At 42.6% G+C, this 26763-nt stretch overlaps 2 protein-coding genes across 2 annotated transcripts in view; both read left to right on the top strand.

The window, feature by feature from the left end:
• Window positions 1-33: 33 nt before the first annotated feature.
• On the top strand, window positions 34-26244 carry LOC129813517 (probable ATP-dependent DNA helicase HFM1). Its single transcript, XM_055865809.1, has 29 exons — window positions 34-471; window positions 2046-2159; window positions 2364-2468; window positions 2594-2706; window positions 2956-3241; window positions 3499-3767; window positions 4084-4125; window positions 4274-4344; window positions 4434-4566; window positions 4833-4984; window positions 5577-5654; window positions 5783-5811; window positions 5930-5966; window positions 12913-13113; window positions 13231-13319; window positions 13426-13469; window positions 13605-13706; window positions 14942-15087; window positions 15280-15374; window positions 18857-18990; window positions 19434-19481; window positions 19598-19678; window positions 20111-20202; window positions 20352-20458; window positions 20545-20592; window positions 20820-20917; window positions 21040-21174; window positions 25870-25953; window positions 26156-26244. Exons 3-28 carry the CDS (start codon window positions 2398-2400, stop codon window positions 25935-25937), a joined length of 2769 nt encoding a protein of 922 aa, XP_055721784.1. The 5' UTR covers window positions 34-471; window positions 2046-2159; window positions 2364-2397; the 3' UTR covers window positions 25938-25953; window positions 26156-26244.
• A 265-nt stretch (window positions 26245-26509) lies between these two features.
• Window positions 26510-26763, top strand: part of LOC129814355 (putative RNA polymerase II subunit B1 CTD phosphatase rpap2) — a 30143-nt gene continuing 29889 nt past the window's right edge. The window contains exon 1 of the mRNA XM_055867444.1: window positions 26510-26732. Coding sequence (XP_055723419.1) covers window positions 26510-26732 — 223 coding nt within the window. The remainder of the gene's footprint in view (window positions 26733-26763) is intronic.

The raw sequence follows: 26763 nt of genomic DNA, 5'->3' as shown, positions 1-26763 counted from the left end.
TTTACCAAATATGGTAGTGAGAGGAAGCCCACTGGCCGGCAGTGGAGAAGATGGAGCGAGATGGATTTTGGCCGACATTCTGCACATTTTCTCATCGATGAAACATTTTATCAACTAGAATATGTTATGAACATGGTGGATTAAGTTTTTTTTAAATCGCGCTGTTTATAAGGGGTGCAAAGGCGAGGTGAATTATTGCACACGCGCACTTGACAGAGGAAGCATCCCTAACGGAAATATGCAGATTAGCTAGAACGCTCCAATAGGATCTCGCTAGCTCGTGCTTGGCTCTGCCCACCTCTTTTCATGTTCTGCCCACAATTACTCATTAGTTCCCGTTGGAAACGACAGGCTGTGGTCTATCTTGGTTTAGTTATTGAAATATGTGCTATCTCCCTCGAGCAAATAGCGGGTATCGTCAGCGTCTAGGCTCGAGACTAGTTAGCTATAGTAGTACACCCACCGAAACAGGTAGGCTAAAAATGATTTTACTTACTTGAATTATCTATTTACACGCCACCCGTCAGTTTGAAATATAATACGAATTAACAGGCGGTCATTATTATGGTCATATAATACACTTTTATATTTTGTCAAATAAGTCGCTTAACGACATGAAAGTGAGCCAACTTACCTGCCTAGTTAGCGAACGTTAGCTTGCTGGGGTTTCCATTAGTTACCACAGCCACAAAGGCAAAATATTGTAGAAATTCATGAAAACAAAAATGTGCTTTTTGGTCTTAATTTAAAGTCAGGGTTAAGCATAAGGTCAGCAGTGTGGTTAGGTTTAAAATCTAATTTTAAGAAGATAAATTGTAGAAATAGGCGGGGTTTCTGACTTTGTGGCTGTGGTAACTAGTGACGATCCTTGCTAGTCCTGACCAAGAGACTGCCAATTTGCGTTGATCTGGTGTAGGGGTTTCAACACCTTAGGCTTTTGCACAAAAAACATTTAGGCTTTACAGTATGTTTATGATATTTTATGAAGTCTAGTGTTGATAAAACGTTTACTGGAGACAGGAGAACAAGAGGAGTCATAGGACGAGGTGGATAATTGTATAATAAGGCAGATTTATTCAAGTGTAAAAATATTAGGCAAAGAGTGCGGCACGGCTCTTTCTGTCTGATTCGTATGGAATCGTCCGGAAAAGAGAGAGTCTAAAAAGTTTGTACAGGTTATATAGACAACAAGCAAAGTAGGTTGAATCTTATAGTCTGGCCTTCCGATTGGTCGATCTGGTTCTTGGGTAGTCCTGATCAGGCCTGGTGTCAACGTTCCATTGGTTCCTGAGATAGTTCTTTGTTTTGTGCTCCAACCTTGAGTTGTGTGTGTCTGTGGTTGTCATGGGGGAGGGGAGTTGTGTGTGTCTGTGGTTGTTGTCTTTTTTTTATTTATTTTTTTTATCCCATTTTCTCCCCAATTTTCGTGGTATCCAATCGCTAGTAATTACTACCTTGTCTCATCGCTACAACTCCCGTACGGGCTCGGGAGAGACGAAGGTCGAAAGCCATGCGTCCTCCGAAGCACAACCCAACCAGCCGTACTGCTTCTTAACACAGCGCGCCTCCAACCCGGAAGCCAGCCGCACCAATGTGTCGGAGGAAACACCGTGTACCTGGCCCCCTTGGTTGGCACGCACTGCGCCCGGCCCGCCACAGGAGTCGCTGGAGCGCGATGAGACAAGGATATCCCTACCGGCCAAACCCTCCCTACCCCGGACGACGCTATGCCAATTGTGCGTCGCCCCACGGACCTCCCGGTCGCGGCCGGCTGCGACAGAGCCTGGGCGCGAACCCAGAGACTCTGGTGGCGCAGTTAGCACTGCGATGCAGTGCCCTAGACCACTGCGCCACCCGGGAGGCCCCTGTGGTTGTTGTCTTAATGAGTCCAGCATATATCCAAGAGAGATGAGGAGTATGTGTATTTTGTATAAAAGATGGCTTATGTTGAAATGTTGTTATTACTAGTTTCCAGTATCTATTACAGTTTCTTACACTAGTCAGGCTACTGACACATTTTTTACATTTCTTACAATTTCTCCCAGTTGCTGCAAACCTAGGCAGTACCTATAAAGACTTTCCTGTTGTGGCAACATTGTCCATCTCCTTGGTGCCCTGAAATGCCTGTCGGTGTCTGCTGCATACAGCGCGTTCGGAAAGTATTCAGACCCCTTGACTTTTTCCACATTTGTTACATTATAGCCTTATTCTAAAACGGAATAAATACCCAATAATGCCAAAGCGAAAACAGATTTTTAGAAAAAACAGAAATACCTTATTCCCATAAATATTCAGACCCTTTGCTCTGAATACTTTCCGAATGCACTGTATACCATGATTACTCTAACTTTGTAATTCTACAGATGACTGTTGCATAGGCCTACATGATCTAACGAGATGTTGGACTCAGAAGACTGCACTTTGTCCCTGGATAACCTGTTCTTTGAGAGGCCAGTTGTCCACAAAGTGTGAGTCGTCAGAAACAACCTGCATCCCACAGTCATGCCCCACTAGATTTGTATTTAGCAAGAGCAAAGTTCCAAGCCATGTTAAGCTTTGCTTAACTCTTTTCCTGCCCTCCTCCCGTCTCCAGAAAGCCACTTTGTCAAGAGCAGAGTTCTTGGCAGTTGGAACCCCCTTTGTCCCTCTCCCAGATCCCAGCCACTCAGGACATCCAGAAAGAGGCAGAGGGTCTTTCATCATTAAGTAAGTGGCATTTGAAGTGATTAAATAATTTTAGTTAATTCAGTCAATAATGTAAGGGCCAGTTTCCCGGACCCGGGCTAAGCGGAGTCCTGGCCTAAAATGCACTTTCAATGAAAATTGTCTTTTGAAAAGGATTTTTAGTTCAAGACTAGGCTTAAACTGGGTCTTGTTTTAAGTCATGTCCCTTCCTGTCAATTATTGCATTATCATGTCGTCTATCAAATCCCTTTCTGACCATCTCCAATGCAGGTTTCTCTCAGAAGTCCAGCAAATTTCTTCCCCCTTTGAAAAGAGCGGTTGACGGTGATGGTTTCACTCCCAAGAATAACAAATTAAATCAGAATACCAGTGATGGAAGAAAAGAACCTGAGGCACAGGGCGGGTGTGCCCTTTGGGCTCGGGAAGACTTCATGAATAAATCCCAGGATACCACAAAGGTTAGAGGTCGAACTAAAACCCCACAGGAGTCTGGTCATGCACTGGAGCAGAAACATTTCCCTCTGGAGTTCAGCCAAAGCCCACCTCTACGGAGAAGGTAAGCCGTTCAAATGAAACTAATGAGTGTGCATACTGTGCGTTCAGAATACATAGTAAATGTCAGTGTCCCCCATCATGTGTCTTCGTCAGATACTATAGTTTTGAAATGTAATGGCGTCTGTCAGAGCCCTTCTGAAATGGCACCTTCTTTATCAAATACATGGCTGTACTAGTTACATCATGATATGTGGGATATCACTGTAAGCACTTATGAGCTCTCTACCTATAAATTAAATAATCTCTTTGTCGTTACAGTTTGTTCAAACCTCCCAGTGGTCAGGTGTTGAACAGCAGCGCAAACTCAAACAGAGGCCTCAACCAGGCAAGACCCGGAGTGCAGCAAACCTTCAACCATGTTTCTATGGCGACAGAGCCTCGGCTGGCAAAGCAGTCGGCAGCAGGCCCCGGCTCCCTCACCGGTCTGTGCCCGCCTACAGCCCGGGGACCACCACAGAAGACACAGGACAAGGGCACCAAGAGGGCTCATGTTCTCCCCATGACACCCCAACCCCTTCACATACAAAGTAGTACCGCACAGACTGAACCCAACACCATGTCTGTGTTTATATATATATATATATAAATCATATACATATTGCTATGATGAGGTGTTGTAGCTGAAGAATGTACTCAGATGTAATGGTCATGGCAGCAGCCTGTCACTGTTCGTTAGAGCTTGATGAGGTGAAACGAGGTGAGCACTACCCAATGCCCTCTTTGCTGTAATGACAGAAAAATACCGCTAGGGGGTGGACAATATCTGCCATTTTGACTGGGGTTGGGTTGCCACTGTCAGTGTGAATGTAAAATGAGATGTCTATGGATTTGTTTTCATATTAGGTACTTCTGGGCCTGGGATACTCCGACCAATCTCTGAAATCCGTATCCTTTCACATCTGTATTATCGGTAATAACGCAAGGAATGAAAAGTTAATGAATGCTTGATTGATGCATGCTTAATGATGACTACGTGAAGTCTAAGGAACAATTGTGGGTTGTTTGTTGGGTGTCCTTAATCAAATGAACACAGCTGCTAAATTTAGATCGGTCTTCAAAGAGTTCCCTTACTTCAACTACGTTCAATCAAATGCCCTAGATGACGTAAGCATTCAGAATTGTCATCCAATTAAGAACCTTTACAGCAAAACAGTATCCTTGAGACATTTTTATGAGCCATGTATGTTTTGCAGGTTCTATACACAGGTAAGAACTTTGTGGCTTGTGCTCCTACGGGCTCTGGTAAGACTGTGCTTTTTGAGTTGGCCATCATCCGCCTACTGATGGAGACCACAGAGCCCTGGAGAAACGTCAAAGCTGTGTACAGTAAGGCCCTCCAATTACAGTACTTAGTATCCTTGTCAAAAGCACTAGGTAAAAAGCACTAAGACATTAAGAGCTGATTCATGCTACATTATAGGTTAGCCTGTATGCAGTCTTGATATCTGGTTTGTTGTTTACATGTTGTAAGTAATTTATGACCTGACTACACCCATACTTTCTACGTGTTCAAAATGTAAATTGATAACATTTTATAAAATGAAAACTGTATGATGAGATGCATTGATTGTGAATGCTTCTGTCGTCTTCAGTGGCCCCCATCAAAGCTCTATGCAGCCAGCGCTTTGAGGACTGGAAGAAGAAATTCGGGCCTCTGGGCCTGAGCTGCAAGGAGCTGACCGGAGACACAGAGATCGACGACTTCTTTGAGATTCAAGACGCCAATATCATCATGACCACACCTGTGAGTGACACCGTATCCCAGTGTACAGTATACTGTATGTGGCATAGCCTGTCACCGGCGGACATTTTTATTTGTGTGTAATATGTAGCGCAATGAGGTGGCTGATCCTGTGACCATAGCAGACGTGATATCCATGTTGCAATAGGGGTTTGTTTGTGATGCGAGGATGGATAAATTCAGTTGTATCGAGACAATTCAGTCAAATGACCGAGTGGCCTCATGGGTGGAATCTTATTAATATTTTTCATAATTTCATAATTAGTCCCCCCAAAAATGAAACCAGACAAAAATCTGGTGTTTCTATGTCAAAAAGTTTTGTTATATTTCAGTCTTCTGTGATGTATATAAAGTGAAATATTGGGATGGGAACTCAAAATGGAATACATTTCAAATCTATATCTGACATGGTACAGGTGTTTGTTTAAGCCCACAACCATGTGTGTAATGTGTATGCTTTTGTTTCAAAGTAGATTTGTTTAAGGCTACCAAGAAACACTCTGTGTGACCCAGATTTAACCCACTGCAGGAAAATGTTAACACTTTATTAACCAGTTCATGATAAAGCACAGACACATTTCTCTGTTTCTCGCAGGAAAAATGGGACAGCATGACGAGGAAGTGGAGGGATAACTGCCTGCTGCAGTTGGTCCGGCTTTTCCTTATTGACGAGGTCAGTGGATACGTTTTTAGTATTTGATGTTCTGTTCAAAATTCCCTAAGGTAGTACTGCAACCATATACAGTACTGGCCAAATAACACTCTGAAACAGCTTGGATAGAGTGAAACATTCTTTCCCAGATTGTGATCTATAGAGGGCTTGCAGATGCGTGATGTTGGAAGACCAAAGTCAGTCTGATGGAAGACCTCCAATCGTCCACATGGCTGGCTGCGTTTTGCTACCACCAGAAACTTTGGGAATATTTCCCATTATTTAGTTTGTCTAAGGACCCAGAAAACGGAGGCAGTGGGAGAACCTATTCAAGTAAGTAAATATATTTTGAAAATGATCGAAAACGATGTATTATTAGCTAGCTTGCACCAGAAATTTAACGAAGTGTGCAGGGTAACTCAAATGAGCTGCTAACGTTATGTTTGCTAGTTAGAAAACATTACATACTGTATAGCTAGCTAAGTGAATTAAATATCACCAGCTTGCGAACTTCATATTAGCTAGTTAGCTAGCTATTGTGATATATTTATTGTTGTAACTCTAAATATATTTGTAGCGAGGTAGCTAGCCAACAGCCATGGAATAGGGTGAAAGGATTAGCTATCAGTTGTTGCTGTCAGAGAATGGAGAGTACGCTACTCTGGATAGGGCAGGTACCTTTGTGGGAGGACATTTTGAAAATATTCTCCAGTTCTAGTCCCCAGCTAAAAAAAACTAAGTACAGAGAGGTATATCTACATAATATTCAGTGCTGTCTAATTTGAGGATAATGCAGCCTGTTATTTTGTAATGTCTTCTGTCCTCAGGTACAGAGAGCTGTGAAACCCTGTCTGCAGATGAAGAGGTCCCAAGAGAATAAGGGGACATTCTTATATACCATGGAATATATGTGTACCTATGTTCGCAAATTTAGTGAACAAAAATACAGTTCAAAAAATACAGTTCAAAGTCACACAATGTATAAACCTATTACAACTGGAGCAGGCCAACCCTGCTGGGTGTGCAGGCTTCTGTTCCAGCCCAGCACTAACACACCTGATTCAAATCACATTTTATTTGTCACATACACATGGTTAGCAGATGTTAATAATTCCCCAACAAGTACCTAATACACACAAATCTAAAAGGGTGAATGAGAATATGTACATGTAAGTATATGGATGAGCGATGGCCTAGCGGCATTGGCAAGGTGCAATAGATGGTATAAAATACAGCATATATACTACCGTTCAAAAGTTTGGGGTCACTTAGAAATGTCCCTGTTTTTGAAAGAAAAGCAAATTTTTTGTTAATTAAAATTGATCAGAAATACTGTGTAGACATTGTTAATGTTGTAAATGACTATTGTAGCTGGAAACGGCAAATTTTTTATTTAAAGAAGGAATAAAACTGGCCTTCTCTAGACTACTTGAGTATCTGGAGCATCAGCATTTGTGGGTTTGATTACAGGCTCAAAATGGCTAGAAACAAATAACTTTCTTCTGTTCTGACATTAACAATGTCTATACTGTATTTCTGATCAAATAGATGTTATTTTAAAGAACAAAAAATTAGCTTTTCTTTCAAAAACAAGGACATTTCAAAGTGACCCCAAACTTTTGAATGGTAGTGTACATGTGATATGAGTAATGTAAGATATGTAAACATTATTAAAGTGCCATTATTTAGAGTGGCATTGTATAAAGTGACTAGTGATCCATTTATTAAAGTGGTCAGTGATGTAGGCAGCAGCCTCTGAGGTAGTGATTGCTGTTTACCAGTCTGATGGCCTTGAGAGAACCTGTTTTTCAGTCTCTCGGTCCCAGCTTTGATGCACCTCTTTTTTCGGGATCTTAGATAATATTAATCAGACTTAGAGTACCTCTCGTTTTACTGTCACTTTCACCTTTGTATGCCCTTATATCTAGACTCACCCAAGCTATAACTTGGTTACGATTTACAGTCTATGTCCGTCGACTAATACTACTTGAATATTAATATAGAGGATATCTGTTACAATAAAATGATTATTCTGTCCAGACCATTATATTGTCTTTAGTGTAGAAACTAGACTTATTTCCCTAGATTTGGGAGTGTCAGGCGTTTTCTCGCATAGGGCTTTAGATCTAGTTTCTACTTTTTATTCAATGTTTGCAATTCACACAGTTGTACACGTTATTACAGTTTCTTTACGTCCTTAATCTATAACATCAAACATAATCAAAACACTTACTACTAATAATGCCTTATATGTATTGCAACAAGCGGCTAATTACCTTAGCATAGGTTGACCTGGTTGATTCCCAGAGAGTATGTTCTTCAACTCACAATTGCTCTACCGGTATAGCCAATTACTTCAGTATCTATTTCTCCTGCTACTAGTTGTACTAGGACCTTTTTTTATTTTTTTGTATATTTTTTCTGATTAGTAACGAGACTGCTATCGTAGATCAAAACCCTTTGTAACACCACTAAGAGTGTACAGGGTAGTTGTCTCAGTAGGTCTCGCCCCAAAAACCAGCGGTCAAAAGATACAATTGTTCTAGAGTATGAAAGTCTGATATGCATCTGTTTCTCCTACTAGAAGTAGCACTATGATTTACTAATTAGTGAAGAGACGGTTCGAGAACAAGACCCTTCACCACTGACGCTATTCATCCACTCCTATTAGGTGGATATATTCAGCGCGAGGAGTGTATAGGGTAGTTGACTCAGTATGTCTCGTTCAGAAGTCAAGAGGTACAATTGTTCTAGAGTATGAAAGTCAGATATTACCTTTTAGGTTGATGATAGTTTGAAGTATCACGAGTTCAGTGATAAGTCAAGTAGCACTACCATGCCCTCTTAATGAAGGTATTCTCCTTATATACTCTTTTCGGGACCAGGTCAGCTTTAGCGCTGAGCCACATTCTAACCTTGTGGCGAGCTATTTCTGTAAAGTGTCAGTTTGGCATGTCACTGCAAGATATTTCATCTAACCAGTCGTTTGTCCCCCACCCAAGTGGCAGAGCCAGTGGTGAAGATGTGGGCGGATCCATTGAGGGAGGTGTCATCAGAGCCTTTTTTTGTGCTCCCGCATCAGCCTTCCGGATGGTAGCGGTGTGAACAGGCAGTGGCTCGGGTGGTTGATTTCCTTGATGATCTTTTTGGCCTTCCTGTAAGTGTCATGGAGGGCAGGTAGTTTGCCCCCAGTGATGCGTTATGCAGACCACACCACCCTCTGGAGAGCATTGTGGTTGAGGGCGGTGCAGTTGTGATACAGCCCGACAGGATGCTCTCGATTGTGCATCTGTCAAAGTTTGTCAGGGTTTTTGGTGACAAGCCAAATTTATTCAGCCTCCTGAGGTTGCAGAAGTGCTGTTGCGCCTTCTTCACCACACTGTGTGGGTGGACCATTTCAGTTTGTCTGTGATGTGTATGCCGAGGAACTTAAAACTTTCTACCTTCTCCACTGCTGTCCCTTCGATGTGGATAAGGGGGTGCTCCCTCTGCTGTTTCCTGAAGTCCACGATCATCTCCTTTGTTTTGTTGACGTTGAGTGAGAGGTTGTTTTCTTGACACCACACTCCGAGTGCCTTCACCTCCTCCCTGTAGGCTGTCTCGTTGTTGGTGATCAAGCCCACTACTGTTGTGTCATCTGCAAACTTGATGATTGAGTTGGAGGCGTGCATGGCCACGCAGTCGTGGGTGAACACGCACTCTTGTGGGGCCCCAGTGTTGAGGGTCAGCGAAGTGGAGATGTTGTTTCCTACCTTCACCACCTGGGGGCGGCCCATCAAAGTCCAGGACCCAATTCACAGGGTTGGGTTGAGACCAGGCCCTCCAGCTTGATGATGAGCTTGGAGGTTACTATGGTGTTGAATGCTGAACTGTAGTCAATGAACAGCATTCTTACATAGGTATTCATTTTGTCCAGATGGGATAGGGCAGTGTGATGGCAATTGCGTCATCTGTGGACCTGTTGGGGCGGTATGCAAACTGAAGTTGGTCTAGGGTGACAGGTAAGGTGGAGGTGATATGGTCCTTGACTAGTCTCTCAAAACACTTCATGATGACAGAAGTGAGTGCTACGGGGCAGTAGTCATTTAGTTCAGTTATCTTTGCCTTCTTTGGTACAGGGACAATGGTAGCCATCTTGAAGCATGTGGGGACAACAGACTGGGATAGGGAGCGATAAACACAGCATCAATGTATCGAACCTAATTAGTTAATAATCAAGTGTGCTATTGCTGGCCTGGAACAGAAGTCTGCTCACCCAGTAGATCAGGGGTCAGTGGAGCGAGGTTAGCCACTTCTGGTATTGACTTTTTTTTGTTCCCTTGAAATTATGCTTTAATAGTAATAGCCTGCTTGTTACTAAAATGTCAAACCTTTACATATGAGTTAGCTTACTTGTACACTTTGACATTTATATGAAATATTGTTGATTCTTTGAAGTGTTTAAAGTTGTTTTACTTGTTAAGTTAACTATTATTCAAGAATAACTAGTGTCGATGTTGATTAATCACAGATCACAATCCTGCAATAAAGAGGGAGGGGACTCTGTCTCTAGTTTGTGTTGTATTCTCAAATTAACAGTACCTTTTTGTTCAGTCATAAGCTCTCCAATTAGTTTTATTTGGTTGTCATAATTTTTTCAGGATATGTGAACCCATTTTTTAGCTGATAATGGCATGCAGTGCCAATGCAGCTATATGCCTACAACAGTGGTTTCCCAACTCCAGTCCTTGAGTACCCCCAACAGCACATATTTTTGCTTTAGTCCTGAACAACCATACCTGATTCAATTCATAGGTCCTGATGATTAGTTGAAATAGGTGTGTTGGTCCGGGGCTACAAAAAACTGTGCTGTTGGGGGTACTCGAGGACCGGAGTTGGGAACCACTGGCCTACAGTATGATGGCATTAGCCTTATGGGCATTTGCAATGCACCCCTTGACATTGTGCATCTGAAGCAGAGAATAGCTTAACTCACACATTGTTTACATATTGTTCAGCTCTTTGTTCTCAATTTAAAAACAATACCAGTAGACAATGTATGAAGCTAATCAGTTATACTAAGTTTTGTACATGCCTTGCGCTGTGCAAATCCAACCCTTGTAATCTCTGTGGAAGCAGATAATGGGATCCTTCGCTTCAAACAGACACAACTACTACCACCAAGTTCAATGCCAGATACTTTTCTCCCAGAAGGTCTGAGTGGCTACCACAGCAATTACATTGTCTCTGTTAAATGTGTTTAAAATGTAAAAGAAAGAAAATAGTTGGGCTATAAGAAATATTTTTTATTCAATGGGACTAGTCAAAGCATTGATGACAACGCTTTTCATTTCACCCATACAACAATACAGCCTATTATTAAAGTACAGTATGTTTATAATATCATAAACAATAGTCTTTCACACGTTCCAAATTACATTTTATATATCCACATGGTCTAAGGATGCACTTTTGTCATGACGTCAAAGAGAAGGCGCTCTACTCAAATGGCATAACAGAATCATTGAAATTGTCCAAAGCACAGCATATGACAACCATCTCGTATAACTGAGGGATGTTTCCTAAAGAAGTAGTAGAAGCTGATGCTGCTGCAGCACCGCTCATACAGTAACCAATTAAAAGCACTCCTGATGTTAGAATAGCACTTATTTAGGTCACCTATACCACCAGGGCTCTTAATTGTTCGGTTGTGTTTAATTCATTCGGGTGTTTTAGTGTCACATAAAGATTAAATCTATTGTTGGGATGGAACAACCAATAGTCAACACGGCAGGTTGTCCTATCCCATTGAGGCGTCTGTCCTATGCGCTAATGTCCATATATTTTCCCTCTTATGAATAAAGTTATCAACAAAATATAATTGGGTTATCATATGAATATATAATAACTACTGGAGTTATTTTGGTCAATAATTGTCCTCAAGGCTATATGGACGTCATATGTTGCATCTCCCCTTTTCATGGTCATGGCTAGAAGGGATCAAGCTTTTGTCAAATTAGTGTCATATTTTAGATTACATGGTTGCATTCGAGACAAGGTCGTTTTTCTTGATCTGTTGTCAGTAGAGTAGGCCATCGTATCAAATAATATTCTGCTAATGTCTCCAGTCATATAAAGTGTAGAAGAATTGCATCAAATGTTTAACAAAGGCCACATTTTCTCCGGTGCTAAGCGTTTGTTTATAGCCTAAATTATCACTATCCAATCTACTAATCACATTAGGAATAGTATACTTACAATGGTCTGCAAATGCAATGATAGAGGCATGCAATCCCTTGTTATAAAGGTGCCTTTTTATGGTGGAACAATTTTAATGGCTTTCCCAAAACTTGAAACTCACTCTACACATGCTAATAGCTAGACTATAAGATATCTAGTTAGCTACTTTTGGCTAACTTAGTGTTGTTAACACCTGGATAGCATAACAGCTAAACTAAATTCGAAATTGATCAGACTTGATTTACCAGTGATGAAATGATCGTAGCAGAACCTGTACTGAGAGCTGTCTGGATTCAGGTATTGACGGGCAAAAAGGTTTCTTCGCATTTTTAACAGTTCTTGAGTCTTATCTCATTGGCGTAACCAATTGTGTTTCATGATTGCGGGGAATCTGCGAACATATTTCCCCCCCGTTGAAACAACTAGTTTTAGGCACTGTTATCGTGCAGTTTGGGGTAGCAACTCGGCTGTTGACGGAATTAATTCGGTGGTCTTCCAATATGGCCGCCAGGAGGCATCGTATGTCAACTGCAAGCCCTCTAGTGTGGCTTGTGTTGTCCAGCGGTTAAAACCACGGACCCCAGCACACATTTACAGCCTGCATAACCAGATGTTCCACTGCCCTTTTGACTCGCAATCTCTCCTACCTTTACTGTCTCCTCTTCACTGTCCTATAGAACATTTTTAAATAAAAAATTGTGATCTATTGTTTCTTGATTTGTCATTGTACTGAGCATATCTGTCTATTATTGTGTTATACATGTGTTACATTGACAACTAAATATAATCCATTCTGGCTGTGTTTTAAAGGTGCACGTCCTTCACTATAGTCATTCTTTCCCTTTCTGTTCATCATTTGCCATTCCGACACATGCATCTCCGTGTCTTGTTATGTATTGTTATTATGTCCGCAGTCCTGTCTTATTCAGAAAGAGTAAGGGAATAGGAAATAGGGAAGGTGGGAGCTCGATAGTATTGCTAGTTACTGATTATCATTAAACTGAGCATTTATTTGAAGAAATTACTTCTCCTTACTGTGTTCAATGGTTTGGCATGGCAGATAGCAGACTGGCTGTGTGACGACAGAGACCCTGCTACTTGTCTGGAGATGGATGAGAGTCACAGACCGGTGAAACTAAGGAAAGTAGTGCTGGGTTTCCCCTGCAGCAGCAACCAGACTGAGTTCAAGTTCGACCTGTCACTCAACTACAAGATGGCCAACATCATCCAGACCTACTCGGACCAGAAACCAACACTTGTTGTGAGGAACTCTCTTTGGGTCTCTGAAATGTAGACTTGACCAGTACCATATTTATACGTTTCAGTAAGTATTGCCATTGTTAATATTTCACACATAGGATTTATTTTTTATTTTCAGTTTTGTTCAACAAGGAAAGGAGTCCAGCAGTCGGCCACTGTTCTGGCCAAGGATGCCAGGTTCATCATGAGTATTGAGCACAAACAAAGGTTGAGCTACTTTCCTTTTCATTATTTTCAGATGTACAGGTATTCAATACAAATGTCCTGCTGTTTAGTTTGATCTGATTGAATTGATGCAATCCTCTGTTTGCAGGTTGGTGAATTATGCAAACTCTCTCCTGGACTCAAAACTCAGAGGTCGGTGGAGAATTTATAATAATTTATATTTCTTCTCTTCTGTACCATGTAGGCAAACATTGCTCATTAATTTGAATATAACTACTTTTGCGTTAGAAGTGTGAAATTACTAGCCCAGTGTTTTCTCTTTTCCAGACTTGGTGTTGTTTGGGGTTGGTTTCCACCACGCCGGAGTTGATGTGTCAGACAGGAAGCGGATCGAGGAGGCCTTCAACATGGGAGACCTGCCTGTGCTGTGTGAGTATCTGGGTCGTTCCATGAATAGAGTACATGCTAAAACAGTTATAGAGTTGAATTGCTGTTCGCCAGACACTGGGAGATTCATTCACCTTTCAGCAGGACAATAACCTACAACACAAGGCCAAATCTACAGTGGAGTTGCTTACCAAGAAGACAGTGAATGTTCCCGAGTGGCCGAGTTACAGTTTTGACATAAATCTGCTTGACAATCTATGTCAAGACTTGAAAATGGTTGTCTAGGAATTATCAACAACCAATTTGAAGAATTTGGGAAAAAACGATTGCCAAATATTGAACAATCCACGTGTGGTCTTATAAGAGACTTACCCAGATTGAGTCACAGGTGTAATTGCTGCTAAAGGTGATTCTAACATGTATTGACTCAGGGCTGTGCATACTGATGTAAGTGAGATATTTATGTATGTAATTTTCAATACATTTCAAAAACGTTTTACTTTCTCATTATGGGGCATTGTGTGTAGATGGGTGAGGAAAAAACATATATTTAATCCATTTTGAATTCAGGCTTTAACACAGGAAAATGTGGAATAAGTCAAAGCTGGTTCTACTCTTTTTGGCAATTTTCTGGTGGTGGAAAACTGAGCGCGTCGACAATAACACTTCCAATAGATAGATAGGCTAGAAATGTTTAAACATTAAATCTTTCTTTGTTGTTGTTAAGCTCTTACACGCAACAAGCTTCACAAGGGGATTATGGCTGGTTTAAGATGAAAACTGTAACCCTGTTACGCTCAACCCAGTTAGTTTCATGGCACTTGCTGAAGTAATTTTATTTAACCCCTTGAGACGGGAAAGCATGTTTTTATGAAGTTGAACATCTGCTCTTTATGAGAGAATGTTAAAATGAGATTAAATGAATAGTTATGTTTTTTTTGTATGAAGTTCCACTACCTAAAATGTACTCTATTCGTGGAACGACCCTTCTATCCTCCATTACAGGCCAACCATATGTGTTACCAGTCACAGTCATGCCAGTATAGAGGGTTTAATAAAGATTAGTGTCTATACTAGTGTCTATAATATACTGTGGATGTGGCTAAATATAGAAAAGCTTTTCGTTATCTCAGCCTATATTTAGTGATCCTTTACCGACAATCTTCCTCCATACTTCAGGATCAGAAACATTATTGACCTTAACATTGTCATGGCACATGTTTATGTAATATGAAATACCAAAGAAACATTGTGAAGTTATTGGGGAAATGTCTCAGTTACAACTAGTACTCTGGCGATGGGGGTGAACCTGCCAGCCCACCTGGTGGTAATCAAGTCCACCATGCACTACATCGGGGGCGCCTGTGAGGAGTACAGCGAGGCCGACATGCTGCAGATGATTGGCCGAGCAGGCCGGCCACAGGTACGGAGCACAGACAAACCCTCAAGTAGTCCCAGACTCCCAGCATGCTTAGCTCATCAGTGTACTGTACAAGTGCCCAGTCTTAAAACAGCCCTTTTTGCACCTTTTCAGTTGCTTTGTGAACTGTTTGTGTACCGCTCGCAAAAAGCATAACCTCTATCTACAGCTTTGCCTTCGATGTCTCCTCTCTAGTTTGATACATCAGCGACCGCAGTGATCATGACCAAGACTCAAACCAAAGACAAGTACATGCAGTTCATGAATGGAGCGGAAATCATCGAAAGCAGGTATGGGGACATTTACATTTTCCAAGACCACCAAAACCTAATTCGACTTAATTTTGTGTTACATGAATTTACAGTTGAAGTCGGAAGTTTACATACACTTAGGTTGGAGTCATTAAACCTTGTTTTTCAACCACTCCACAGATTTCTTGTTAAGAAACTATAGTTTTGGCAAGTCGGTTAGGACATCTACTTTGTGCATGACACAAGTCATTTTTCCAACAATTGTTTACAGACAGATTATTTCACTTATAATTCACTGTATCACAATTCCAGTGGGTCAGAAGTTTACATACACTAAGTTGACTGTGCCTTTAAACATTTTGGAAAATTCCAGAAAATGATGTCATGGCTTTAGAAGCTTCTGATAAGCTAATTGACATTATTTGAGTCAATTGGAGGTTTACCTGTGGATGTATTTCAAGGCCTGCCTTCAAACTCAGTGCCTCTTTGCTTGACGTCATGGGAAAATCAAAAGAAATCAGCCGAGACCTCAGGAAAAAAATTGTAGACCTCCACATGTCTGGTTCATCATAGGGAGCAATTTCCAAACGCCTGAAGGTACCACATTCATCTGTACAAACAATAGTACGCAAGTATAAACACCATGGACCACGCAGCCGTCATACCGCTCAGGAAGGAGACGCATTCTGTCTCCTAGAGATTAATGTACTTTGGTGCAAAAAGTGCAAATCAATCCCAGAACAACAGCAAAGGACCTTGTGAAGATGCTGGAGGAAACAGGTGCAAAAATATCTGTATCCACAGTAAAACGAGTCCTATATCGACCTAACCTGAAAGGCCACTCAGCAAGGAAGAAGCCACTGCTCCAAAACCGCCATAAAAGAGCCAGACTAGGGTTTGCAACTGCACATGGGGACAAAGATCATACTTTTTGGAGAAATGTCCTCTGGTCTGATGAAACAAAAATAGAACTGTTTTGCCATAATGACCATCGTTATGTTTGGAGGAAAAAGGGGTGGCTTGCAAGCCGAAGAACACCATCCCATCCGTGAAGCACGGGTGTGGCAGCATCATGTTGTGAGGGTGCTTTGCTGCAGGAGGGACTGGTGCACTTCACAAAATAGATGGCATCATGAGGGAGGAAAATGATGTGGATATTTTGAAGCAACATCTCAAGACATCAGACAGGAAGTTAAAGCTTGGTCGCAAATGGGTCTTCCAAATGGACAATGACCCCAAGCATACTTCCAAAGTTATGGCTTAAGGACAACAAAGTCAAGGTATTGGAGTGGCCATCACAAAGCCCTGACCTCAATCCTATAGAAAATGTGTGTGCAGAACTGAAAAAGCGTGTGCAGCAAGGAGGCCTACAAACCTGACTCAGTTACACCAGCTCTGTCAGGAAGAATGGGCCACAATTCACCCAATTTATTGTGAGAAGCTTGTGTAAGGCTACCCAAAATGTTTGACCCAAGTTAAGCAATTTAAAGGCAATGCTACCAAACACTAATTGAGTGCATGTAAACTTCTGACCCACTGGGAATGTGATAAAATAAATAAAAGCTGAAAAAAATAATTCTCTCTACTATTATTTCTAAGGTCTTCGAAAGCCAAGTCAACAAACAGATTACCGACCATCTCGAATCCCACCATACCTTCTCCGCTATGCAATCTGGTTTCAGAGCTGGTCATGGGTGCACCTCAGCCACGCTCAAGGTCATAAACGATATCTTAACCGCTATCGATAGGAAACAGTACTGTGCAGCCATATTCATTGACCTGGCCAAGGCTTTTGACTCTGTCAATCACCACATCCTCATCGGCAGACTCGACAGCCTTGGTTTCTCTAATGATTGCCTCGCCTGGTTCACCAACTACTTCTCTGATCGAGTTCAGTGTGTCAAATCGGAGGGTCTGTTGTCCGGACCTCTGGCAGTCTCAATGGGGGTGCCACAGGGTTCAATTCTTGGACCAACTCTTTTCTCTGTATACATCAATGATGTCGCTCTTGCTGCTGGTGAGTCTCTGATCCACCTCTACGCAGACGACACTATTCTGTATACTTCTGGCCCTTCTTTTGACACTGTGTTAACAACCCTCCAGGCGAGCTTCAATGCCATACAACTCTCCTTCCGTGGCCTCCAATTGCTCTTAAATACAAGTAAAACTAAATGCATGCTCTTCAACCGATCGCTGCCTGCACCTGCCCGCCTGTCCAACATCACTACTCTGGACGGCTCTGACTTAGAATATGTGGACAACTACAAATACCTAGGTGTCTGGTTAGACTGTAAACTCTCCTTCCAGACTCACATCAAGCATCTCCAATCCAAAGTTAAATCTAGAATCGGCTTCCTATTCCGCAACAAAGCATCCTTCACTCATGCTGCCAAACATACCCTTGTAAAACTGACCATCCTACCAATCCTCGACTTCGGTGATGTCATTTACAAAATAGCCTCCAAAACCCTACTCAATAAATTGGATGCAGTCTATCACAGTGCCATCCGTTTTGTCACCAAAGCCCCATATACTACCCACCACTGCGACCTGTACGCTCTCGTTGGCTGGCCCTCGCTTCACACTCGTCGCCAAACCCACTGGCTCCAGGTCATCTACAAGAACCTGCTAGGTAAAGTCCCCCCTTATCTCAGCTCGCTGGTCACCATAGCAACACCCACCCGTAGCACGCGCTCCAGCAGGTATATCTCTCTGGTCACCCCCAAAACCAATTCTTCCTTTGGCCGCCTCTCCTTCCAGTTCTCTGCTGCCAATGACTGGAACGAACTACAAAAATCTCTGAAACTGGAAACACTTATCTCCCTCACTAGCTTTAAGCACCAGCTGTCAGAGCAGCTCATAGATTACTGCACCTGTACATAGCCCATCTATAATTTAGCCCAAACAACTACCTCTTTACCTACTGTATTTATTTATTTTGCTCCTTTGCACCCCATTATTTCTATCTCTACTTTGCACCTTCTTCCACTGCAAACCAACCATTCCAGTGTTTTTTTTACTTGCTATATTGTATTTACTTCGCCACCATGGCCTTTTATATTTTTATTTATTTATATAAATATTTTGTTTGCCTTCACCTCCCTTATCTCACCTCACTTGCCCATATTGTATATAGACTTATTTTTCACTGTATTATTGACTGTATGTTTGTTTTACTCCATGTGTAACTATGTGTTGTTGTATGTGTCGAACTGCTTTGCTTTATCTTGGCCAGGTCGCAATTGTAAATGAGAACGTGTTCTCAATTTGCCTACCTGGTTAAATAAAGGTGAAATAAAATAAATAAATAAAAATTATTCTGACATTTCACATTCTTAAAATAAAGTGGTGATCCTAACTAACCTAAGGCAGGGAATTCTTACTAGGATTAAATGTCAGGAATTGTGAAAAACTGAGTTTAAATGTATTTGGCTAAGGTGTATCTACACTTCCGACTTCAACTGTATATGCTACTTGTGTAGATGATGGTGATGGTGATGTCCTATTGTTTGACCACTCAGCTTGCATACCCACCTGGTGGAGCACCTGAACGCTGAGATTGTCCTCCACACCATCTCAGACGTCAACATGGCCCTGGACTGGATCCGCTCCAGCTTCCTCTACATCCGAGCTCTGAAGAACCCCAGACACTATGGTCAGGGAAAAGGAGACACTGGACAGACCCCGGTCTCTATTAGTATTAGCCAGCAAATGTACAGCATTAGCATGGATGCTAGTCTATTACATTACAGTTATTAGCCTGTGCTTACATCTCACAACATAGTGTCAAACAGTTGCTCAAAAGACCTGAGGACATACAGTACCAGTCAAAAGTTTGGACACACCTACTCATTCAAGGGGTTTTCTTTATTTTTTACTATTTTCCACATTGTAGAATAATAGTGAAGACATCAACACTATGAAATAACACAAATGGCGTCATGTAGTAACCAAAAAATGTGTTAAACAAATGAAAATATTTTTTATATTTGAGATTCTTCAAAGTAGCCACCCTTTGCTTTGATGACAGCTTTGCGCTCTCTTGACTGGTACTGTACATGAGGAGAAAACAACTTACTGTCCGTGTGTTTTATGCAGGCTTTTCCACTGACTTGGACCGGTGTGGAATCGAAGCCAAATTGCAAGGTGTGGCATTGCTGTTTTTTTCTTTGTTATATGGACTTCTTATCTGAGAAGACAGAATATCTCCATCACGATAGCATTTGTGTGACTGAAGAATCTCTCTCCCCATCCTGCTTCAGAGCTCTGTCTGAAGAACTTGCATTCCCTGGCCTCCATTGGTCTGATCTCCATGGATGAGGATGTTAACATCAAAGCTACAGGTTGAGAGAGGCTCACCATTTTGGTTCAAGAGGCTACTATGGCCATTTACTGTTTGTTACATTTTGTATCATCAGAAGTGTAAAACAACTTACAAACCCTGTACATGTTTGGTGTTATTCAATGATACAGATGGATGTCTCCTTAATCTCTCGTGGACAGACTAGGTAAACTTAAATGGCACCGTAGACCTGTCATGATACAACAGGATGCGTGAGATCGAGCTGCATTTGTTCCGGGGCTTGGGTTTTTCATCACTGGTTATTTGGACAAATCACGATTTCGCAGGTGTTGGCATATTTCAAATTTCGTCAGGGGAAGGGGACATATGACCCATAGACTTTCCCGAAACTTCCATGTGCTTTCCAGCATCCCAAAGCCGTTAATTGAAATCTGTTATTTTCTTGACGTGTAACTGTGTTCATCCCGTACAGAGGCAGGCAGGCTGATGGCAAGGTACTGTGTTGCGTTTGACACCATGAAGCAGTTCAGCAAGGTGACTGGCACTGAGACCTTACCTGAGCTGGTAGGTATACAGTAACACTGTAGCGTCTCATTATACACTGTTTATATTGAGTTTCTGTATTGTGTTGTTTGTTACACAGGAAATTTGAATAGATGAGTTGAGTAGATTCTGTATTCCACTCAAATGGAAGCTGGGTCTTCTTCACACAGATAGAATTGATGGTGAAGGGCAGAGAGTTCACTGACGTGCAGCTGAGAGTGAACGAGAAGAGAACCCTGAACACGTTGAACAAGGACAAGAACAGGATCACTATCAGGTTATAGTGGAATTCAAGAAATGATATTCCAATAAAATGCCCTGAAAATGGTGTAAATGCTGATATCTGGGCTTTTGTTTGTCCAGGTATCCCATGGAGGGAAAGATCAAAAACAAAGAGATGAAGGTGAACTGGTAGGTCAAGCAGAGACCCCTACAGTGTACCAGCATGAGAAAATGGAGGGTGACATTGGAGAAGGCCATGTATTCTCTTTGGGTGAATCGCAAAAGTCTTTCCTTGAACCTTAGGTCTTTTCCTCCCTTGCGTTTTGAGGCGGAGACGAGGAATTAGGCACATGAGGAATCAAGGAAAGACCTTTGAGATTCATCCCTTCTGTCTCTCTACCGGTCTTCCCCCTCAGTTTGATTCAAGCCCAGTTTGGCTCTATTCCAATCCAAGAGTTTGGACTTGCACAGGACACAGGGAGAATCTTCAGAAATGGAGTCCGAATCAGCAGGTGTAAGTCATCAATCACTTCACGTTAACAGTAGATGATTAGCAGTGAGCCTCATTTGATAGACAACCTTCGCTTGAAAACACACTTCAGTTAGATATTGTCTATGTGTTTTGAACTACATTAGGCTTGGCAGAGTTCCTAAACCAGCGCTCCAAGAAAGGCTTCTCTGCTCTACTCAACTCCCTGATACTGGCCAAGTGCTTCAGGGCCAAGCTGTGGGAGGACTCTCCTTACGTCTCAAAGCAGCTGGAGAAAATAGGTAAGAAGACATAGAATACTGTCAATGAATACAGAACGTGTGTGCAAAATACTGTCAATGCTTGTAGAACAGTAGTAGGTTATCCTACTGTTGCTATGAGACCACAGGAGGTTGGTGACACCTTAATTGCGGAGAACGGGCTCGTGGTAATGGCTGGACGCGGATTAATGGAATGGTATCAAATACAGCAAACGCATAGTTTCCACGTGTTTAATGCCAATCCTTTCGCTGCGCTCCAGATATTATTGTGAGTTTTCCTCCCCTTACCAGCCTCCACTGTCAGACACCCCTTTTACAAACGGAGTGGCTGCGGATCCAACTTTTTTTTCTCCTGCACATTTATATATTCTCTACGTTACGCACAGAGAACAGGCTACTCAGGCGAAAGGGGCTTGTTTAGTCAAGCTAGATCAAAGCTGAATCGATGTCTGCAAGGTCACATAAAGATAGTATTCTACATAACAGAACCCAACATAATAGCATAGTGTAACATTACTGGAAGACTGTAAGCATTTTCTCTCTTGTGGCCAATACTCAACAGCCAATAATGACACCATCTGCTCCGGAATTCGCTCACTGTACATCATTCGCAAAGACACTGCTACTTCGAAGCAACACTGTGTATCTCAAGAAGATCTAAATGCGTATCGCCATCAAACTGATTGAGATCAAATGGTCGGTATGCAGATGCCGGATCCGCAGCCAAGGCCTTTTAAAAACCCATTGACCAACTGATTTTATTCCCAGACAAATGAAAATCATGAAAATTGCTGTAACCAAATCAAATCAAATCAAATTTTATTAGTCACATACACATGGTTAGCAGATGTTAATGCGAGTGTAGCGAAATGCTTGTGCTTCTAGTTCCGACAATGCAGTAATAACCAACAAGTAATCGAACCTAACAATTCCACAACTACTACCTTATACACACACAAGTGTAAAGGGATAAAGAATATGTACATAAAGATATATGAATGAGTGGTGGTACAGAACGGCATAGGCAAGATGCAGTAGATGGTATAGAGTACGGTATATACATATGAGATGAGTACTGTAGGGTATGCAAACATAAAGTGGCATAGTTTAAAGTGGCTAGTGGTACATGTATTACATAAAGATGGCAAGATGCAGTAGATGATATAGAGTACAGTATATACATATGAGATGGGTAATGTAGGGTATGTAAACATTATATTAAGTGGCATTGTTTAAAGTGGCTAGTGGTACATTTTTACATAATTTCCATCAATTCCCATTTTTAAAGTGGCTGGAGTTGAGTCAGTATGTTGGCAGCGGCCGCTAAATGTTAGTGGTGGCTGTTTAACAGTCTGATGGCCTTGAGATAGAAGCTGTTTTTCAGTCTCTCGGTCCCTGCTTTGATGCACCTGTACTGACCTCGCCTTCTGGATAATAGCGGGGTGAACAGGCAGTGGCTTGGGTGGTTGTTGTCCTTGATGATCTTTATGGCCTTCCTGTGACATCGGGTGGTGTAGGTGTCCTGGAGGGCAGGTAGTTTGCCCCCGGTGATGCGTTCTGCAGACCTCACTACCCTCTGGAGAGCCTTACGGTTGTGGGCGGAGCAGTTGCCGTACCAGGCGGTGATACAGCCCGACAGGATGCTCTCGATTGTGCATCTGTAGAAGTTTGTGAGTGCTTTTGGTGACAAGCCGAATTTCTTCAGCCTCCTGAGGTTGAAGAGGCGCTGCTGCGCCTTCTTCACGACGCTGTCTGTGTGGGTGGACCAATTCAGTTTGTCCGTGATGTGTACACCGAGGAACTTAAAACTTTCCACCTTCTCCACTACTGACCCGTCGATGTGGATAGGGGGGTGCTCCCTCTGCTGTTTCCTGAAGTCCACAATCATCTCCTTTGTTTTGTTGACGTTGAGTGTGAGGTTATTTTCCTGACACCACACTCCGAGGGCCCTCACCTCCTTCCTGTAGGCCATCTCGTCGTTGTTGGTAATCAAGCCTACCACTGTAGTGTCATCCGCAAACTTGATGATTGAGTTGGAGGCGTGCATGGCCACGCAGTCGTGGGTGAACAGGGAGTACAGGAGAGGGCTCAGAACGCACCCTTGTGGGGCCCCAGTGTTGAGGATCAGCGGGGTGGAGATGTTGTTACCTACCCTCACCACCTGGTTGCGGCCCGTCAGGAAGTCCAGGACCCAGTTGCACAGGGCGGGGTCGAGACCCAGGGTCTCGAGCTTGATGACGAGTTTGGAGGGTACTATGGTGTTAAATGCTGAGCTGTAATCGATGAACAGCATTCTCACATGGGTATTCCTCTTGTCCAGATGGGTTAGGGCAGTGTGCAGTGTGGTTGCGATTGCGTCGTCTGTGGACCTATTGGGTCGGTAAGCAAATTGGAGTGGGTCTAGGGTGTCCGGTAGGGTGGAGGTGATATGGTCCTTGACTAGTCTCTCAAAGCACTTCATGATGACGGAAGTGAGTGCTACGGGGCGGTAGTCGTTTAGCTCAGTTACCTTAGCTTTCTTGGGAACAGGAACAATGGTGGCCCTCTTGAAGCATGTGGGAACAGCAGACTGGGATAAGGATTGATTGAATATGTCCGTAAACACACCAGCCAGCTGGTCTGCGCATGCTCTGAGGACGCGGCTGGGAATGCCGTCTGGGCCTGCAGCCTTGCGAGGGTTAACACGTTTAAATGTTTTACTCACCTCGGCTGCAGTGAAGGAGAGCCCGCAGGTTTTGGTAGGGGGCCGTGTCAGTGGCACTGTATTGTCCTCAAAGCGGGCAAAAAAGTTGTTTAGCCTGTCTGGGAGCAAGACATCCTGGTCCGCGACGGGGCTGGTTTTCTTTTTGTAATCCGTGATTGACTGTAGACCCTGCCACATACCTCTTGTGTCTGAGCTGTTGAATTGCGACTCGATTTTGTCTCTGTACTGGGACTTAGCCTGTTTGATTGCCTTGCGGAGAGAATAACTACACTGTTTGTATTCAGTCATGCTTCCGGTCACCTTGCACTGGTTAAAAGCAGTGGTTCGCGCTTTCAGTTTCACGCGAATGCTGCCGTCAATCCACGGTTTCTGGTTTGGGAATGTTTTAATCGTTGCTGTGGGTACGACATCGTCAATGCACTTCCTAATGAACTCGCTCACCGAATCAGCATATTCGTCAATATTGTTGTTGGACGCAATGCGGAACATATTCCAATCCGCGTGATCGAAGTAGTCTTGAAGCGTGGAATCAGATTGGTTTGACCAGCGTTGAACAGACCTGAGCGCGGGAGCTTGTTGTTTTAGTTTCTGTTTGTAGGCTGGAATCAACAAAATGGAGTCGTGGTCAGCTTTTCCGAAAGGGGGGCGGGGGAGGGCCTTATATGCGTCGCGGAAATTAGTATAACAATGATCTAGGGTTTTTCCAGCCCTGGTAGCACAATCGATATGCTGATAGAATTTAGGGAGTTTTGTTTTTAGATTAGCCTTGTTAAAATCCCCAGCTACGATGAATGCAGCCTCAGGGTGTGTGGTTTCCAGTTTACAAAGAGTCAGATAAAGTTCGTTCAGGGCCATCGATGTGTCTGCTTGGGGGGGAATATATACGGCTGTGATTATGATCGAAGAGAATTCCCTTGGTAGATAATGCGGTCGACATTTGATTGTGAGGAGTTCTAGATCAGGTGAACAGAATGACTTGAGTTCCTGTGTGTTGTTATGATGATCACACCACGTCTCGTTAATCATAAGGCATACCCCCCCGCCCCTCTTCTTACCAGAAAGATGTTTGTTTCTGTCGGCGCGATGCATGAAGAAACCAGCTGGCTGCACCGACTCCGTTAGCGTCTCTTGAGTTAGCCATGTTTCCGTGAAGCAGAGCACGTTGCAATCCCTGATGTCTCTCTGGAATGCTACCCGTGCTCGGATTTCATCAACCTTATTGTCAAGAGACTGGACATTGGCGAGTAGTATGCTAGGGAGTGGAGCGCGATGTGCCCGTCTCCGAAGCCTGACCAAGAGACCGCTACGTTTGCCCCTTTTACGGCGTCGCATAGGGTCCCCGGCTGGGATCAGATCCATTGTATTGGGTGGAAGGCAAAACACTGGATCCGTTTCGGGAAAGTCATATTCCTGGTTATAACGATGGTGAGTTGACGTTAATCGTATATTCAGTAGTTCCTCCCGACTGTATGTAATGAAACCTAAGATTACCTGGGGTACCGATGTAGGAAATAACACATAAAAAAACAAAATACTGCATATTTTCCAAGGAACGCGAAGCGAGGCGGCCATCTCGGTCGGCGCCATTATGATGACACTGAGATTGAGATGCTAAAAAAATAGATTTTATTTATAATATAATTTTATATATATGGCTGTAACAACACAGATAACACATATCTGATCCAGGGTTGTCTCTGTCGACGGCCATGGTGAATGCTGGGCTCACCACCTTCAACAAGATAGAGCAGACCAACGCCAGGGAACTGGAGCTGGTGAGAATAGCATCAACTGAGAATGACTGTAACTACAAAGTCATTAAACACCACTGTTGTCTCGATACCTCCAAATGGTTTATTGACATTTCCCCTGAGACCAACATGCAGTGTCACGGCTTTCGATCAAATCATTCAGTTAAATGTTTTGCTTAAAGACCTTTTTACATCGACAGTTGTCACAATGTGCTTTCACGTACAATTAAAGCAAATATTTGTTGTCTGTTTGTTTTCTAGATTGTCAACAGACATCCTCCGTTTGGAAACCAAATCAGAGACGCTGTCATCAATCTACCCAAGTATGAAGTTAGTTTGGAGCAGGTAAAAATGTTTGCTTTGGTGGAATTGTAGTTTGAACGGAAATGGTCATCAAGGTGAATCGTTATAGAAATATTTGGTAGCAGGACATAGCAGAATATTTTCCATACTTATATCATTTAACATCACCGGAGCTTTCAATTACTGATAAAGGAATACATCTCCCCAACAAGCTTTCATTTCATTTTTATTTTTCACTTTTTAGCTTCCAAGATACAACATCGCCACCGCAGAGATTGCCGTGACCGTGAATGTGAAAAACCACGAACAGCTACTGTCAAAGAGAACCACTCATGACCACCACTATGTCACAATGATCATCGGGGACTGTGACAACAACGTGGTCTTCCTGCAAAAACTCACGTAAAGATTAGGACTGGCATTTCCAGAAATGTCGTCACACACAGACACAACCTGATCCACACATGCATAGAGACACACTTTACCTAAAGCTTGTAGGTAGAGACAGAACATATTAAAAGTGTATTATAAAATATTTAAAAGGTCATACATGCTTATAACAAGTTAGAAAGCATTGTACCTGCAGGCTTTAAGTAAAATGTTACCGTCATACACTCATACAAGGAAAACAGTGAAGGAAAGAGAGCAGAAGAGAGGGAGAACAAGAAAGGAAAAGAAATATGTAAGGGAGAGTGACTGTATTGTGTGTTCATCCAGAGACTTGATGCTGTTGAAGTCGGGAAACTGGTCAAAGAAGATCGAAGTGGCGAAAGCCTTCAAAGGAGAGGAGATCAGCGTGAATCTAATCAGCTCAGAATACGGTCAGGCAGTTAACTATCAGGATTTTACATT

The sequence above is a fragment of the Salvelinus fontinalis genome, chromosome 17, assembly GCF_029448725.1.
Source record: "Salvelinus fontinalis isolate EN_2023a chromosome 17, ASM2944872v1, whole genome shotgun sequence".
NCBI classification, from domain to species: Eukaryota; Metazoa; Chordata; class Actinopteri; order Salmoniformes; family Salmonidae; genus Salvelinus; species Salvelinus fontinalis.
The sequence above is the reverse complement of the archived record's forward strand: the minus strand, read 5'-3'. Positions and strand labels throughout refer to the sequence as shown.